General features: G+C 40.2%; 1 protein-coding gene across 2 annotated transcripts in view; it reads left to right on the top strand.

The window, feature by feature from the left end:
* The first annotated feature begins 627 nt into the window (after positions 1 to 627).
* FAM204A (family with sequence similarity 204 member A) overlaps positions 628 to 18,331 on the top strand; it is a 33,876-nt gene continuing 16,172 nt past the window's right edge. The window contains exons 1-6 of one of the 2 annotated variants that reach the window (XM_061403619.1): positions 628 to 735; positions 6,768 to 7,006; positions 7,526 to 7,613; positions 7,739 to 7,769; positions 7,951 to 8,050; positions 17,059 to 17,148. In XM_061403619.1, the coding sequence (XP_061259603.1) occupies positions 6,773 to 7,006; positions 7,526 to 7,613; positions 7,739 to 7,769; positions 7,951 to 8,050; positions 17,059 to 17,148 (543 nt within the window). In that variant the 5' untranslated portion in view covers positions 628 to 735; positions 6,768 to 6,772. Of the gene's footprint in view, positions 1,097 to 6,767; positions 7,007 to 7,525; positions 7,614 to 7,738; positions 7,770 to 7,950; positions 8,051 to 17,058; positions 17,149 to 18,331 lie in introns of both variants that reach the window. The other variant, XM_061403620.1, reaches the window with a different exon arrangement.

Here is an 18,331-nt window from a genome sequence, read left to right as displayed (position 1 = left end):
GTCCCACTCCCATCATGGTCATATCCTGTTTTATTTTCCTCATAGTTTTTTTGGTTATTTCTTTCCCCCTTGCTTATTTTTTATGTTCCTCCCAACCCCCTTCGCAGACCCTAAGTCAGTGGCTGCCAGGGAAAAGGAACTCAATGAGCTTTTGGCCAAGGCCACACAGCCAGTCTGTAGCAGCTGCCACCATCAGCAGCAGCTGCCACCATCAGCAGATGCTAAGCGCCACGAGAGCAGGGGTAGAGACCATTTTGCTCTCAACAGAGGCTGGCACGGTTCCTGCTCAAAAAAATATGTACGGGGAGGGGGTGGGAAAGTAAGGAAGCGAGCTGGGGGGCGGGGGGGTGGGGGGAGTTTGAATGAATGGAAACGTTCCCAGAAGGGTCTAAGAGCTTCTGCAGCGAGTCCCGGTCTTTGGGGAATGAACTCAGTGCCAGGCACTTTCCTCACCACAGAGCACTAGAGTACGGCAGGGGATGGAAAAAGAAAAAAGTCTTTAAGACGTCTAGAAGAAAGGAGAAAATGGCGAGAGAAAAGCAGAAGGAAAAAAAGAAGTAGAAAGAAACGAATCGCCCTTTTTCGTTTATTTAAAAGGCGAGCCAAGCGCGACCGGTTACCATGGCGACCCCAGACCAGAACGGCCCCAGCCCATTGGTCGAGATGTCGGAGCCAATGAGAAGGCGCGATGTTGGCAGGCCTTAAGATGGCTGCCGGGCGGCACCGTCCGGACTGGTGAGTACGGCTGATTGCTAGGCTGGTTCTTGTGCTCCAGGGAGACGGACCCAGGGAAGACAGGGTGCCTGGAACAAGGGAGCAAGCGCGGGAGGCCTCACAGCCTCTCGGCCGAGCCGTAAAACCTTTGGTCAGGCCCGCAAAGCCTTTGACCGGGCCCGTGAGAGCGTCGGCTGAACCGGCCTCCGCCTTGCTCTGACGCGGCGTCGCGGCGGAGTCCCCGTCCTGTTGGTGGGAGAGGAGTTCTCCGTCCCACCCCGGCCGGAGTGAGACGGGATTAGGCTTTCGACCCGGGAAATGGGCTCTTGTTTACAGTTGCCGTACCCGGAAACGAGCTGCAGTTGATGGGAGAGTCAGCAAGGTAAACATCCTACATCAGAATCTGTGGCGCTTAGTTCTGTGCCGGGATGGGATTCTTCCCATTTGGGCATCGGAGTGTGGCCCAGCTGCAGGAGAGCCTGCAGAGTTCCGGGTGGTTCAGCCCTGCAGCGAAAGGTGTACGTTTCTAGAGCCACCCCTCTTGCATTCTTGCACCCTGTAAATATTCTTACGGAGACATCCAATTTTAAAATGGGCCTCGAAATATTATTGGCTACCTGTAAATCTTTCTTGCAGGGTCTTGAATCTCGGGGAGTGTTTTCTAGCCCTAGGCTGAACAAGACACTCACTTTGACATATGCATACGGGCAAAATCCTGCTAAATAGTTTATCTGGTTAATCGGATTGGTAACTTAAATCCGAAGTCAGGCCTGAGATTCAGTTGTACTTTCTGTACCTTTTTGAGAAAACGGAGCACATTTATTTCATAAACGTAAACAGGGCATTAATGTTGATGATAACATGCTTAGAAGTATTTCAGTTAAGTAATTAACGTCCAGTCACAAAAACTGATTATTGTGTAAGTTATTTAACAGGATCTTCAGATTGGTAGGTGGTGGTTCACGATTTCTGTAAGATTTAAGTTCAGATCAGACAAGATTTTCAGTTTTCCGTGATTATTTTTATTTATTTATTTTTTTGTTTTCCTTCTTTTTTTTTTAATTTAATTTTATTTTTAAACTTTACAATATTGTATTAGTTTTGCCAAATATTGAATACAAAATTTGGGAAATAAGGCAACTTCATTCAGTAAAAATGGAATTGAGAGTCTAGAATATGAGCATCAGGGGACATTTACCTATAAAGTGCTTAGATTGAGTTTTGATTATAAGCAGTTACCTGGACTTTAGAGAATGTGGTATTATTACCCAGGCCTGTATTCAATTTGGTATAACATTTTTATATAGCTTTCTTCCCTTAAAAAGTGAGAAAAAAATTTCTTCTTGATCAAATTTTAACATTATTACAGGCTGGGGACATTCTTCAGACCCACTCTCAAATCTCTGTCACCAAGAATATAACATTACTAAACGATGCACTCTATAGAGTTTTGAGTTACAGAGTTCTATTTTTCTAAGATTAGTGGATCGCCAACCATTGGATGAGTCTGTTACCGCATCTGTAAAAGGGGTTTGGATAATAATTCCTAGTGGTAGGGTCATTGTGAGGGTTAAGGTAGAACAGTGCCTGTCACGTTGATTGTATGCCATTTATAGTGAAGACATGGTTTGTTTTTCCTTTTGGTTCTGTTTCTTCGGTCACAGTGGAGTTTCTCTTTCTCCAGAGCGTCTTTTAGGTGTTTTCTCTGAAGTGCAGGGTCTTACTGAAAACTAGCAAGCGTGGCTGTGGTGGCTGGGTTAGGAGAGAAACCTTATCTTCTGGGGTGTTGGGGTTTAATTAGTATTGTTCTGACTGAGAGGGAATGGAGTGTTATATCAAAGAATGAGGTGATTCTGGGCATTTGGGCACACATAATATTGAGATCCATAAAAAGGCATATTAGAGCCTCAAGACGTCTCAGAGATTTGATCAAACCGTTCATGTTTTAGGTTAAGGGTGAAGACCCAGACAGATGCAGTGGCTTTTCTACAGTTATGTTGTTCAGGACTAGAAACCCATCTTCTGACTTCTGAAACTGTTTTTTTTCCTCTGCCTTACCACTGGCTCCCAATCCTTTCACAACCTAGAATCCCATTTATTGTAATTTGATGTCTCCATGGATGCTGTATTTTGAAGTATTGCTTCTATTAAACTATACCCATTAATTTGTGTTTTTTCCTTTTTAGTAAAACTCAGGCCTTTAGCTACCAATCAGATGAATGAAAATGTGGTGAAGAATAATGTTTCATTGAATTTAAGTTTCCTAACCTAAAAGTGCATGATATTGTTTGAGGGAAAATGAAATATGTTGAGCTTTTTGAGTATTGAAATTAGCTTAGAAATCTCCATTACTGTCTTCATAAAACTTTGAAACGCTTAGCTGAGGAACTGCTGAGCTGTGCCATGTTCTTCTAGATACAATGATATCTGCCCAGGTGTGCTAAGTAGTAGCTGTGCTTAGTTTCCAAGGGCAAAAGAAAGCCTAGCCATTCAGGCTAGGATGTGATATAAATATTTTTGTTCATCATAAATCATGTCAACCCTGGACTGCATAGCACACACTGAATTTTTCTTTGTAGAATAACTGTGGATTAGGAAGAATCTTCACTCCAGCAGTACAGAGTATGTGAAATGGAGAAGTTGATATTCAAAATCACAGAGAATAGGGGGATTCACAACACATGGACTGTTATATAGACTTGACTATAATCTACACTAAAAAACTTGTTTCTTAGTCTCTGGTATGTGATGTTTCTTGAGAATGGCTGAGTAATGCCCACATTTGAAGGGTTACCTGCTTTAAAATGAAAGAATGCACCCTGAAAGGTATAAGATGAGAGATGCTTCAAAGAACTAGAGAATCAGAATCCAGAGCAACCCAAACAGAAGTAACAGGAGGCCTAATGGGACTAACCGGTACTGTAGTACAACTGGAAATGTAGAAATAACATGCATATGCTTTGACTAGAAAGACACTGATTTTGAACCTAAGCCCAAAACAAGTCACAAAGCAGCCACTCCGTATTGGCTGATTTGCAGTTAGAGCTGCTGCTCAGGTGGGCAGCTTCACTTTGCAGGCTGCTTGGTTAACTATCTGTGTTTGTCAGCGGCCACCAATTTGTCCTGCTGTTTGTGTATGTGTATATGTTACTGTCATAGGAGAATGGCACATCGCTTTAAAGATAATTAGGGATTAAGTTCAGAAACACATCTTACTTGATCTTCGCCGCCTTTTATGGATTTGGACATAGAGTCCACTTTTAAAAAATTATTTTAGTTTTTCCCCCACCATGGGCACACACAGGAAGTTATCATACTAGCCAATAGCCTGCTGAGGACAGTTCTTAATGCCACATCAGCAAGAACTTATTAAACATAGATGAAGTTGAGGAAGTCCAAAAGTCATCAGAAATTATTAAGGGCTGATGAAGAAAGGCATGCCCTCTCCACAGCTACTAGCCCTGCTTCCCAAGGTGAAGCCCCTTGGGGTGTCCAGAGCATAGACTCACCGTGTGAAGATACTGCAGCAGTGGCCCAGTGGAAGAACTGTGCCCATCTGAGCTGCCACAGCTGAAGTCTGGGCTGAGTGGTACTTGGCTGCTGATGGACAGAAGCTTGCCATTTGTATAAGAATGTTGGTTCCATGAGGTTAGGCATTTTTGCCCATCCTGTATACTGCTGTTTCTATGTCTTTCTAGTGCCTGGCACACTGGACATGCAGAAGATGCTGTGGACAGGGAGGAGAAACAGTGGCTCTAAAATAGTGCTAAGAAAGCTAACTCTGAAACTTGTTACCATCCTAAAGTCCTGAAATGGATAGTGAGTCTGAAGGTGTATTATATGCCAGTGGCAAAGTCATGGTAGAGCGGGTTATCACAGCCTTCCTGCTCCTTCGCGGGACAGTAGAAATGTTTTTGTTAATAGCTCCACACCTGTTTTCTATATTGGCATGTTATACGTCATATCTTTTGTGCTAACTGTATCTCAGTACTACCTCTACTTCCAACTTTTAAAATCCTCAGTCCAGATTAGGGATGGATTCAGGTTTCCCCAGTGGCTCAGTGGTAAAGAATCTGCCTACAGTGAAGGAAAGGTGGGTTCGATCCCTGGGTGGAGAAGATTCCCCTGGAGGAGGAAATGGCAACCCACTCCAGAAAAGTCTGAACTTCAGGCAGTCCAACTGCCTGACAAGTCACATGGACAGAGGAGCCTGGTGGGCTACAGTCCGTGGGGTTGCAGAGTTGGACATGACTGAGCAACTAAGCGTGCAGACACATAGCTGGTTTTATAGGGCTTGGAATTTATGTAATTTGAGTCCTCGTCTTTAAAAAAAGGAATACAGATTCAAAATACAAAATCAGGTATAGTGCTTTGGAAGATCTTATGCAAAAGATGAGCCTTAAAGCTTAGGTTCTGTTATCTGCCTGGTAATTTGCTTCTGATTTTATTGCTCCATTCAGAAAACCAGACATCAGCATTTTTAATTGAAAGTTCATGTCAGACTGTGGAAATCAGGGAGTTAAATGACTTGTATCAATTACTAAATGAATGTACCTCAAACATTAGAAATTTCAAAACTACCTTATATAGATGCTGCCACCCATAATAGAAATGATAAACATGCAGTACATGGCCACAGAAATAAATGATAATGGCAAAAAGAACCAGTCATTGATCAAGTCCCCAGAACCTCCTGAACACCATGTAGAGTGTTTCAGTAGCTTACTTCATTTCATTCTGAGAATAACCCTGTGTGCTGGGTAATTAGCCCCGTATTACAGATGAAAAAACAGGGTCAGAGGTGTTAAAAATGACTTCCTCAAAATTACAGTTAGATGTTAGAAATCTTCTTCTGAAAAAGCCATGACAGTGTTTTGGTGAGGATGTTTTTCAGAGAGCCAGCAGCTAATGAGACTGGACCCAAACTGTGAAAAGTGAGAGCTGATTCTTTGGACTTGGGAGGAGGTCCTTAAAAGTTATCAGGAATCCATTCTTCAGAGTATGCAAAATGCCAAGATACTTTGTCTCGGAGACAGTGCTGGTGGTTTTCTTATACTCGATTAACACAATAGAGGGCAGAAAGCGAAAAATTTCCACCTTTCCGTTTTATTCCTTCAGTTGATGGTAAATCCTGAGCAGAACAACCAACTTCTCTATTCTAGGCATCTTTTAAATGAACTGGTTTTGGCTTATTATGTATGCTAAACTAGACTGTGCCATGGAGATTAAGAGTGAAATGTACTCAATTATAATTTTAGAAAATGATTACAACTTGAATTTTTTAAAATTATTTTTATTAGACTTAACAATAGTTAATGATTCTCTCTACCAATGGGCTATATAACTAATGATAAAAGTAACTCTGAACTTGTTTTCCAAATACAATATATTTACTTTAAAAAGCTATACATTTTTGTTAATTTGTAAAGATTATACTCTATTTAGTATTACTTTAACAAGCAGTGTAAAAGGTAAAACTGGGGACATCCTTTTTACCACCATACTCTTCTCAAACTGCTTGCACAGCTCAAACATTTTCCTTTGTGTAATTGTTTTCCTCCTCCATAGATAGTCCTCTGAAGTTTTATATGTTCAAACACAGATGAGAAATCCAATTTTATTTTCTTTTCTAATTGTTACAGCTTGAAATGTAGTGTTACAATTCTTAAATTACGTGCAGTGTATATTGTTAGGCTTTTAACATTCTTGAACTATGAATGCTTTTACTGAATTTCCTCTTTTTTTTGGACAAAATTATTCATGTATTACAGGATCAAGATTTTGTTGTCATTAAGTCATTCAGCTGTAGGTGTGTCTTATAACAGACTTACTTAAGCTACCTTACACTTCTAAAAATTTATATAAGCAAAATACTTAAATTATTTTGATATGGAGAGTATATTCTGCTTTATACCAATTTTTTTAAAAGTGTAAATGGACTTTTCCCCAACCATTGATATAATTATTAGATTCTTGGTATATCTTTTAATGGTCTTAAAATTCATTCCATGTCTACTTTATATATCTTAATTCATTTTTTTTCCCTCGAGCAGAAAAGATGTGGAGTGGGCTGTTACCTCCTGGCCTAAATGAAAGTGATGTTGAATTGAATTCTGACGATGATACCACATTAGAGAGCTCTGAACTTAACTTACAAGAGGGTAAAGAAGATGGGACCTTTGAAAAGACAGAGATGGTAGATATTCCTACAGATGGACCAAGCACTGAAGCAGAGGCAAATATAAATGCATATGAAGAGTGTCCCTCTGGAATTCCCTTAAATATGTGGAATGTAGGTTTTCTCTCATGTGTTCTTATTGAGGTCTGTGCCTGTGTGTCTCTGCCAGGGTCAGAATGTATGTGTTCTTGGTGGGTAACGGGTAGGGAAGATTGATTCTGAATGGTTTTATTACTCTCTGGGTCTGTGGCCAACTCATTGGTCACTCAGGTACTTGCGTTCATTTTTGTTTTGTTTTTCATAAAAAGAGGAAGAAAAAAAAAACATTTAGTAGGATTAACTTACTTAACACAGTACACAAGGAGTTTCAGTCTTAATCTCTTTGTTACAAAGTCTATGAGTCATTGACTTTTACCCCTAAATTATCAGATTGACGTGTTTGGAAATAAATGAAGATCATTCAGGTTGTAAAAGTCTCAGACAATAGAGTACCTTAAGAACTAAACTACTTTCATTATATTTGTATTTTTGTAGATGTTAAGAATATAGTTTTTATTGACATGTTATTTTTCAGATGTATACTTTGCCTCAAAACATATTTGCTCTTTTTTTCTTTTTTTTGCTTTTATGTAGAAATTTCAAGAATTGCATAAAAAGCATTCTGAACAGAAAACTTCAGCTTCTAGATCCGAAAAGAAAAAAAGAAAACGCTCCAGAAAAGGTGTTTTAATTCAGGTTAATTGTCAATAGTGTTAAATTGTGACCAGTTGGACTTAACAATTTTTAATAACCATCATTTGAAATAACCAAATGCTTAGGTATTGACACTTTGTGAATTCTTTTCAGGTAAATTGAAGAATGAAGAAGAATCTCATAGGTAGGTGGAATTTAAAATATCTGTCTGTCCTAGTATTGCAGAACTTGTACACATAGTTGAATTACCTCTGAAACCTAAGAAGTAGTTGATGTAATATAATTGTGGTAATGAATTAAAAATGGTAAATGTAATAATGAGTACATTTTGTATGAAACATAAGTTATTGTCTATCTTTTTACAGTGAACAATCTTCAAGTGAAACCCAGTGGAAGGAGCTTACCCAGTATTTTGGAGTCAATGAGAGGTTTGACCCCCCTGTTAAAAGGAAAAAAGTTGAAAAGGTAAGATCTTTGTTAGTGCATCTTCTGTTCGCCAGTAGGAACTGTTTATAATTAATTAGTCTTGCCTAAGGTATTTCTCCTCGTTAATTCATTCAGTGAAGAAGTTAATGTGTGCAGGATGCTAGATAAACAAGTAAATATATAGTTACAAATCATTTTTTAAAACTGTTAAAAAAGAAACAGGGTATTGTGAAGAAATTAATATGGAGGCCCCACATTAGCTGAGTGGTCTGGGAAGGCCTGTCTCATTAAGACTGAAGGACAGCAAGGAACCATCTATGTAAGGCCCACTAGTGTAGAGGTGATAACCTGAGTAAAGATCCTGCTGGGGAGGAAGAGCCATCATGGGACATGTGAGTAGCAGTGAGAAGGTCAGCCTGGCTGGATGGAGTCGGTGAGGAGGAAGGTGGGTAAATGGCCCAAGATAAGACTGCAGAAGCAGGCAGGCAGGGCCCAAACTGTGCAGTACCTTAAAGGATGCATTAAGGAACTGGGTTTTCATCACAATGCAGTTGAGAACCATTCAAGGGATTCATGTGCAGGGAGTGGTGATCACAGTTACGTTTGAAAAGATTGCATTTTACATCGAAGATGGACCTTGGAGCAGCAAAAGCAGATGAGAACAGTTAAGAGACTCAGCCAGACATGAGATGGTGGGAGCTTGAGTGAGAATGGTGCTGCTGAAGGTAGACGAGAGGATGGATCTGAGGTGCGCTGTAGAAGTAGAATGGACAGTATTTACCTCTGGATCGCTTGTGGGGTGGTGGGGAGATTGGAATTAGGAGGACGGGAGAGAACCATGCAGGGTTTTACTTAAGCAGTGGTGTGAATAGTCACATTGATTACAACGACGAGAAAGCTTTGGAGGGGAGAAGATTTAGAGCGAGGCCTATCCAAAGTTCATTTCGGGGCATGGGTGGTATCAGTAAGAGAATAGAGTAGACCATTGGTAAAATGAGGCAGGAGCTTGGAGGAGAGTCTGAGTCTCGAGACGCATGCTTGGCAGTTGCCAGTCTATAGATGGTGTTAATATTTGATAGAGGCTAGAATGAATGAGTCGGAGAAGGCAGTGGCACCCCACTCCAGTACTCTTGCCTGGAAAATCCCATGGACGGAGGAGCCTGGTAGGCTGCAGTCCATGGGGTCGCTAGAGTTGGACACGACTGAGTGACTTCACTTTCACTTTTCACTTTCATACATTGGAGAAGGAAATGGCAACCCACTCCAGTGTTCTTGCCTGCAGAATCCCAGGGATGGCGGAGCCTGGTGGGCTGCCATCTATGGGGTCGCACAGAGTTGGACACGACTGAAGCGACTTAGCAGCAGCAGCAGCAGCAGAATGAATGAGTAACTTACACATTTATCTAGGAGAATGTTGACAGACTTCAGGAGCATGGAAATTGAGCTCTGAGCTGGAATGGAGGTACAGAGGCCTCTTGGTTAAAGCCCAAGGATATTGTGTCTTGCATATACGGACAGGATCACTGCTGTATACTATTGTTATGTACGTAGAGATCGTTACTGTTTTCTGGTTCATCAGTATTTCTTGGGAAAAACTGCTTGATTTTTAAACCCATCATTGGGGTTTAAAATTGGGTGCCTCACTGAGGGCACATGCATTAAAGAACTGACACAACAGAGTTTTTACATGTGAACCATTGATTCGAACTTTGCCAAGAATTCTTGTCACTTAGTCTGTGGAACACTGGGGAAGTGGTACCAGGATCACCTTGTACTGCAACTAGTTAGAGATGTTGAGCCAATCTCCTTTTCCCAAATGTTCAAGCAGGTACAGAAATGCTGAATTTCTTACTGAAATCACTGGTTAGAGCTGAAGCTAAAACCCAGACTTTAAAACCCATTCTCAGTTCTCCAGCTTCACCATCCAAGAGGCTGATAAGCATTTTAACGTGATTGCTGTGCTCTTGACCACTGTGATTCTGGTGGGCTGGGAGGAGGGATTTTGTGGGGAGGATGCTCTTGACTGCAGCAAACCTGTTCCAAAGCATGAGGTAGGAGGCTCATGCTGACAGCAGTGGTCCCCAGGCCATCTCTGGCCCACCTGCTTTAGAGTCCTAACTGCTGACTAGATTGTTATTTTGAGGGAAAAAATGGTTAATTCAAAAAAAAATTTTTTTTATATTTTACGGGCACGCTGTGTGCACGCAGGCTCTTAGTTCCCTAACCAGGGATCAGACCTGGGCCCCTGCAGTGAAAGTGCCGAGTCCTAATCTCTGGATCACCAGGGAATTCCCAGAAATGGTGAAATACTGGTTCTCATCGGAAATATCTTTTAAAGCTGTGCTTATGAATTAGGTGGTCTTTGATCTTCAGTTGTTTATAATATTTGTTATGTTTTCTCATAACTATATTGTAAGTCACTCAGTCATGTCTGATTCTTTGCAACTCCATGGACTGTAGCCTGCTAGGCTCCTCTGTCCATGGGATTTTCCAGGCAAGAAAGGGTTGTCATTCCCTTCTCCAGGGGATCTTCCTGACCTAGGGATTGAACCTGGGTCTCCTGCATTGCAGGCAGATTCTTTACCGTCTGAGCCACCAGGGAATCCTGTATTTACTTTAGAATATCTAAATTGTTTCTTAGTGAAGTTAAAGCTATAAAATTCAGTCTTTTAGCCTTTTCAAAACGTAGAAATTATGAGAGTATTTTTTACAGCCTATCTGTATTAGAGTATTATTTCCCTACGTGTATGAAATTGTACCTTCTTGATAATTGGCAAGATATGGCTAAGTTATCCTTTGTCTAAAGTTTGGAATTTGTGAAGAGTAACTTTAATAAAGGATACTAGGATTCCTTGTGCAAAGACTTTTGTACAGCTCAATTTTAAGAGCTAGTGTTCTGTTTCACATTGTATATTAGATGTATTCTAGAAAAAAAAGATAAGTCAAGCTCCATTTTAAAAAGAAATTTCTGTTTAAGGGAAGACTGCTATAAATCCTTTTATGTATGCTCACTGATCTGTTTTAGAAGTTTGGATTTTCTTTTTTTTTTTTTAATTTTATTTTATTTTTAAACTTTACAAATTGTATTAGTTTTGCCAAATATCAAAATGAATCCGCCACAGGTATACATGTGTTCCCCATCCTGAACCCTCCTCCCTCCTCCCTCCCCATACCATCCCTCTGGGTCGTCCCAGTGCACTAGCCCCAAGCATCCAGTATCGTGCATCGAACCTGGACTGGCAACTCGTTTCATACATGATATTATACATGTTTCAATGCCATTCTCCCAAATCTTCCCACCCTCTCCCTCTCCCACAGAGTCCATAAGACTGTTGTATACATCAGTGTCTCTTTTGCTGTCTCGTACACAGGGTTATTGTTAGCATCTTTCTAAATTCCATATATATGCGATTTTCTTAACAGCAGTGTTCTTCTGTATGAGTGACATCTGACTAAGAAAGTCATGGCATCTCCTGAACAAGGAAACCGATGCTGGCCAGGCTAGTATCGCCCAGGATGTTGCCAGCACTTATTATTCTATTAGTAAGTGTGAGCATAAGAGGAAAGGAAGGATTCGGTGAAGCCAGATGATTTCATATTCTCTTGGTAGTTCAGCTTAATTGCATGCCAGCAGGTTCACCCTTGTTCTTTGGGATCACTGTTTTCCATGCCCCCTTGGGCTATCATGCCAGAGTCTCTACTGTGAAGCCAACAGAGTAAATAGATAGTAAAAGATGTCCACATTGGAGCCATCAAGATAAAGGCTAAGAATAAATGTCAGTCCACCAGAAAATAGCCACTGCCGGAGAAATCTAGAGAGGATCATGAAAATCCGTGATGCAGTTTGGACAAAACCAGCATGGATTTCTGCTCTATTATTTTACTTCTCAACCCTTTTAGTCTCCTTTTCACTCAGTCACTCAACTCTCAAGAATGGTAAAACAAGACGAACTTTTTAAGTCTATTGTGTGATCCATCTTTTTTATTCTTTTCTTCCCCCCTCTTTTTTTTGGAACACTGCCAGATTATTGAAACTTGCTCAACCAAGGATGTGCATTTATAACACTGCTGTCACCTGCGTCCCTGGCAATGCAGAGAGGCCTGTATTTTAAAATATAATCTTCCTAATATATAGAGCTGTTTTAAAGTGTTCTTGTATTAAATACAGCTATAATTGTGTTTCTGGCAGTAGTTCTGGGTCTTAAAAAACTTCTATAATCATAACATAGTTAATGTTGAATCTATTTGGGAATTTCTTTAGAATAAATTTTACTCATTAATTTCATTATAAATGCCTTAAGTATTCTTCAGTTGCATCAATTTGATTAGTCAGCCATCATATTTGGGAGTAGTTTTATGTCTACTTAATGGGTACTTTTTGGCAAGAAAAACCAAAGGTACATTTAATAATTTATAGAGTAACTGCACAAGGTCTTTGATAATTTTTGTTTATGAGAGGAAGCTGCTATTGTACTGTGTGGCTATTTTCAAACTTGTTTTTTTAGAAGAATACTTTTTCTTACGAGGCTCTCACATGGAGATCAGGTACACAGATGACAGGCTGGCTGCCTGGAGTGGGAGGGAGTCGGGTGGCTGGTGATGGGAATGTAGAGGTACCCGATGTTCCCTTGGTATCAGGTACCGAGTTTTCTCTCTTGGTCTTTATGTGATCCCTGTTGGTGAGTTAATACCCACCAGCTATTATTCTCTTAATACAGATGAAGCAACTGAAGCCCAGCATGATTTGTCTAAGAAAACAGAGCAGGTTGAAAAGGAAAATGGTCCCAAATCTAGATTCTTCTGAAGTAATAGTCCAACTTAGTTTTACTTTGTTGTTTATTTGCTAAGTTGTGTCCATCTTTTTTTTTTTTTTTTGCGACCCCATGGACTGTAACCCACCAGGCTTCTTTGTCCATGGGATTTTCCAGGCAAGAAGACTGGTGTACGGGTTGCCATTTCCTTCTCCTGGGGGTCTTTCTGACTTGATTCAAGTCGTTTAAGTGGGTGTGATTTATATGTAAAAGTAACAACACTTAATTCTTTTTTTCCTTCCTCGTTTATGGAGAGATTACCTAATTTTTTCCCTAGATATTTAGATCTGATCATAGAACAGCAGACTTGAGTGAACAGTTCATTTGTATTGTTTAAAAGTTGAATGTATTATCTGATTGAATATTCAGTAGCAAAATGTCTGTAGAAATGCATTATGTTACAGTTTGACCTAAACAGTTTTAATTGGTATATTAAAAGAGATTTTACTACACACATACATATGATTAATCCTTAATGTTAAGCCTAGTACTCATAAGTTTCTTAGATACTTACAGTACTACTGCCTTGACATCTGCAACAAAACTGTTAGTTAGCGGTCACTTATTGCCTCATGGGAACCTGTCAGATACTGGCCTTAGATAATTTTCCACCTGTGACCAAATTGCCATCAGTAAGTTTGTACTGAGATATATCTTAAGCTAAATTCTGAGTCCTGCCAGAGGTATCTTAGGAGCATACTGAGGCCTTATCATCAGTCCTGTCCCCATCAGTTCTAATATTCATTGGAAGGACTGATGTTTCAACTGAATTTGAAATTCCTATACTTTGGCCACCTGATGCAAAGAGCTGATTGATTTGAAAAGACCCTGATGCTGGGAAAGATTGAAGGCGGGAGGAGAAGGGGACGACAGAGGATGAGATGGTAGGATGGCATCACCGACTCAGTGGACACGAGTTTGAGTAAACTCCGTGAGTTGGTGATGGACAGGGAGGCCTGGCGTGCTGCAGTCCATGGGGTCACAAAGAGTCGGACATGACTGAGTGACTGAACTGACTGACGGACGGACTGAGGCCTTGCAGAGGATCAGCAGTGCTTCTGTGCCTCCTGCCACTCCTGTGGTGTGAAAGATGCCCTAGATATTTCCGGTAAAGGTTACTCTGGGGTCCAACTTACGACCTGTAGAAAGCATTACTACTCAAATCTTAGTTCGTGAGATGACTGACTGACTCAAAGTTGAAATTTTGGGTCTTACACTGTGTCTGAGCCCTTGACTAATTGTAACGAAGTCTGTAGTTACATAGACCTTCTCTTTGTTTTAATGGTATCCTGATAGATATAATGTGAATACCTTATTTATTGAGTGACTACTATGTTCTAAAACTTTGCTAGGTATTCTTTGCCTTTACTGTAACTCTGCAAAGAATGTGGTAGTATTCTCATTTTACAGGTGAGAGAACTGCAGCCTGTAGAGGTTTGGAAACAAAACTCAGGGTTTCTTGGCCAGTAGGTAGAGGAGCTGGAATTTGAATCCAGGTTTGACCTCAGCAACTGTGTTCTTTGTAAACTGTTGTTAGCTTTTGGTCTTAAGGTGATAGAAATGTTTAACCTCAGGGTTATTATTATTATTATTTAAGCATTTTAAAAATATTTGGAATGTTACTATCTTCTTATAGAAGCAGAGTCTGGGTGTGTGTATGGAAGCAGAAATTTTTCAAAGCCAAAAGGAGCTATTATATTTTACTTAAATAAATTGCTTAAAAAGAAAAAAGAAAGGAGAAAAGGGGGAGAAGAAAGCAAAGTCATATCTAGTGAAACTTTTATTGATATTAAAAAAAAAACTTCTAAAAGAGCTAAAAACAAAGTTGAACATGTAAGGGGAATTCTAGAATTTTATTTCTAGGGGAGAATTTTGGTCGTCCATGCCGATTCTCTGATTTTCTCTAAGGAAACTGAAGCTTATGGGTTAAGTACCTCCTTTGCCTGGTGCTGTGATCACCTTCTCTGACTTCTGGCCCAGTGCTCTTCCCACTATATTAGAGGCTGGTTGGAATGGCTCGGGGAATGGGAGTTCGTCGATAGTAGAGAGATTTGTAATTTTAGCTCATTTATTTTTCAGTGAAAATTACACCAATCAGCTCAGCAGTTCATATGTTTCCAGAAAAGGGGAATGTTCTTGTTTTCCATTTTGGGGACTTTCACTGTAAGCTGTGTCTCCATGGTAACCAAAGGGAGTTAAGTTGATGGATTTCTAGGCCTCACCCCCAGAGTTTTCTGATTCAAATTTGAATTTTTAACAAGTTCTCAAATAGTGCCGATGCTGCTGGTTCAGACTCGAACTTTGAGAACTTCAGGCTTAGAGTCTAGTTTGAAAAGTTATTCATGAGTTGCAGGCCCGAAGGGAGGAGGGGAGACTCAGGAAGGGGCTGAAGGACTGTGAGAATAAATATGATGGTGCTAGAGTATGGGGTCCAAATGAAGCCCCGACAGGTTCACTTTCTCTGAGGACTTGAGGTAAGTGGAAAGGCAGAATCTTGTGTTTGGAGAGAATTCTAGATTGTGAAGCTCTTATGTGGCCTAGAGCAAGAGTATTCAAAGGTTTCGGGAGATAATGAACTGTGCCTGAGTGTAACCCAGTATACGCCTTCTTTCTTTGAAGAAGTCTGTATACGCCTTCTTTCTTTGAAGAAGTCTGATTGTCCTCATCATCCCTTACCCATCCTCTTCTAATAAAAAATCACCTAGGCAAACCTATACATAGTCATGTAGTTGATTTGCATTCTGGCACAAGCTCAGTTCACAGACTGGCATCATTTGCAGACTTGACCTGGAACATAGACCACACTTGTAGAGTCCCTGGCTTTGAGTGTAGGTTTGGGGTGGGGGTGGGGGCTGTTATTTAGTGGCCCCTGAAGATGAAGGATGTTGGAAGAGTGAGTCCAAGGATGTTGTTTGGATCATCAAGAGAGGAATTCTGCAGCAATACAAAAAAGAGAAATTTCTGGAGACTGGTGGATGATCACAAGACCAGGGTGGAAAAAGGACAGTCGAGCAGCATGGCCTGGGCTCAGAGCCTCTGAGAGGCTACTGAATGACACTCTGAAGCTCCAGTCCAGAGCGAGGGAAAAACCACATCGTCCCCCAGGCCTGGGTGGGGTGAAGGATTGTGAGAAGGAACAGTCTTCACTTAACACAGATGTCATCAGTGATAGCCTCCTGGGTCTTTGCTTCTGTAATCTTTTTAGGCACATTGTGCGTGGGCATTCTTAAAGTCTTGTTTCAACAAAGGCTCCATGGGAGTGAAGTTTCTCTTAAAATCAAGCAGTACTCTGATGGAAGAGACATTGCTTGGACTTCTTTTATTAGGTTAAGTAGGGAGAAGTCTATTAACCAAAAATGAGGAAGATACACTAGATAAGCCATTGGGATAAACTTTTCTTCTAAGAAACATATATTAGACTATCTCTTTAAAAAATTTGTATTTTCTTTGGTAATTATTTCTACAAACTAAAACTCAGTTATTTAAGTCTAACAAGTATCTTTTCATAGGATAGGATATATCCTACCTAGTCTGTTGGTAATCCCATGAACATTTTAATTATAACTTCATGAAGTAGCTTCAGCTAATAAATAGCATTTCCATAGGAAAGTAAAATATAACTTTCCTCCTGTGTTTAATATCCAACTTAGTACCCATAGAGACTAGGCGGGGCTGGTGAATGAAAGTATGGGCAGTAGAGAAAGGCAGAGGAAAAGGGTGGTTTAGAATATGGGCTCTGGGCAAATCTGTTAATAGATTCATGTGATGGCTTAACACTTAACAGACTTTGACTTGGATAAATTGATGAGTCCAAGCTTCTGTTTCTTTGTGTTCAAAACAGGATAACAGTTTTATTTCATCAAATTGTTACATGGATTAAATGAGCTTTCTTATAGTGAGAAAGGATGTGCTATATAATAAGTATGCCATAATTTCTAACTTACTATTATTAACATTGTTATCAAGGGAAAGTATAGTCGTTAGAATCACAGAAATGTGGATTTGCATCTCCTCCTTCTTAATTCAATTAATCTGACCCTGGCTAAGTCATTTAATATTGCTGATTCACTTTCTTATCAGTAAATAGGAGTGGTAGCAACTACCGTATGCGGTCGTTGTGAGAACGCAGTAGTCTAAGTACATAATGTGTTTGGTGTGGTCCTGTGACATAGTCTTTGCTAGCAAGGGTTTGCCTTTCTTTCCTGCCTCTGAGTTTGAGATTTCTTTTCTTTCTAGTCGGGACTTGAAAAGAGGATAGACCAAGCTGTGGAAGAGTGGAACATTGAGAAGGCCGAGGAACTCAGCAACCAGCTAGCTACTCGTGAGGTAAGTCGGCCCCACCATGATGCTCTGCTGCGCTTTCAGATCTTCTGAAATGAGTGTACGTTCTTTGCATGATCACGAGTAAGTGCAGTGTTCAAATATTTGATCTAAGATTTTCTTTTCTGTCCATTTTCTTCCCTCTTAATCTCCCACTTATTTTGAAATACTGGGTTTTATTTTTGTCTTTAATGATAATAAATTATTCTTATATAAATCTTAATGCTGGAAATAACCCACGGTTGATCTTCAGCCTCTAGATTTGATCTAGTTCAGAGCTCTGTCTGCCAGTTGTGCTGAAAAGGCTAGCTTTCTTTTTCCATTTTCATCTTTAACTCAGTTTAACTCTCCCTGAGGGCGGCTGCGTGTTCTGGGGTCACATCTCTCTGCGTGTTCCTAACCCTTTCTCCCCAGAATGCTTTCTTACTGCATATTCTAAATAGTTCCCTCAGCTCTAAAGAAGTCTCAGCCTTTTTTTTAACCTAAAGTCTGTAGTATAAAGCTAATAGGTATATTGAATATTCTTTTCCCAAGTACCAAGGCATCCAGAAGATTCTCACTTGCACCCTCTGGGAGAAAGTTGCAAAATTTGTAAAACAGTTTCTGTTTGCCCTTCACTCAGATACCTGAAATGTTAACAGTCAACATTTGCTTGATCATTCTTTTCTGATTTATGTGTGCCTTATTTAGATTTGCCAAATATGTCAGTGATCGCCTTTATAATAAAAGAAAATTTTTCTTTTTTCCGGTCTTGGACGCTGAGTTTTGTTGTTGTCTTTTTAGTCTTCTTTAATCTGGAATGTTTCCTCCGTCTGTCTGTGTTCCTCAGGACCGCAGTAGTTTTGAAGAGTAGCTGATGGTTTTGTAGGATGTCTGTCAAGTTTGCTTTGGCGCTTCCTCATGATTAGATTCATGTCGTGCATGTATTGGTGGGAAAATCACAGAAGTATCTTCAGTGCAGGATATCAGAATGCATGTGGCATCTATTTGTCTACTTTATTGATGATGTTCCTTTGATTATTTGCTTAAGGTGGTGTCTCCAGGTTTATTCTAACATCATTCTTCCCTGTGTAAATTAATAAGTATCTCGCAGAGAGGTGAGAGATGATTTGAGACTCTGTGAATATTCTTTTTCTCACTATTCTTTACCTACTAATTTTAGCAGTCATTGCTGATTGTTTTCCAGCTT

The sequence above is a fragment of the Bos javanicus genome, chromosome 26 (genome assembly GCF_032452875.1).
Source record: "Bos javanicus breed banteng chromosome 26, ARS-OSU_banteng_1.0, whole genome shotgun sequence".
Taxonomy (NCBI): Eukaryota; Metazoa; Chordata; class Mammalia; order Artiodactyla; family Bovidae; genus Bos; species Bos javanicus.
Note: the sequence above shows the minus strand (reverse complement) of the source record. Positions and strands in the feature narration are given on the sequence as shown.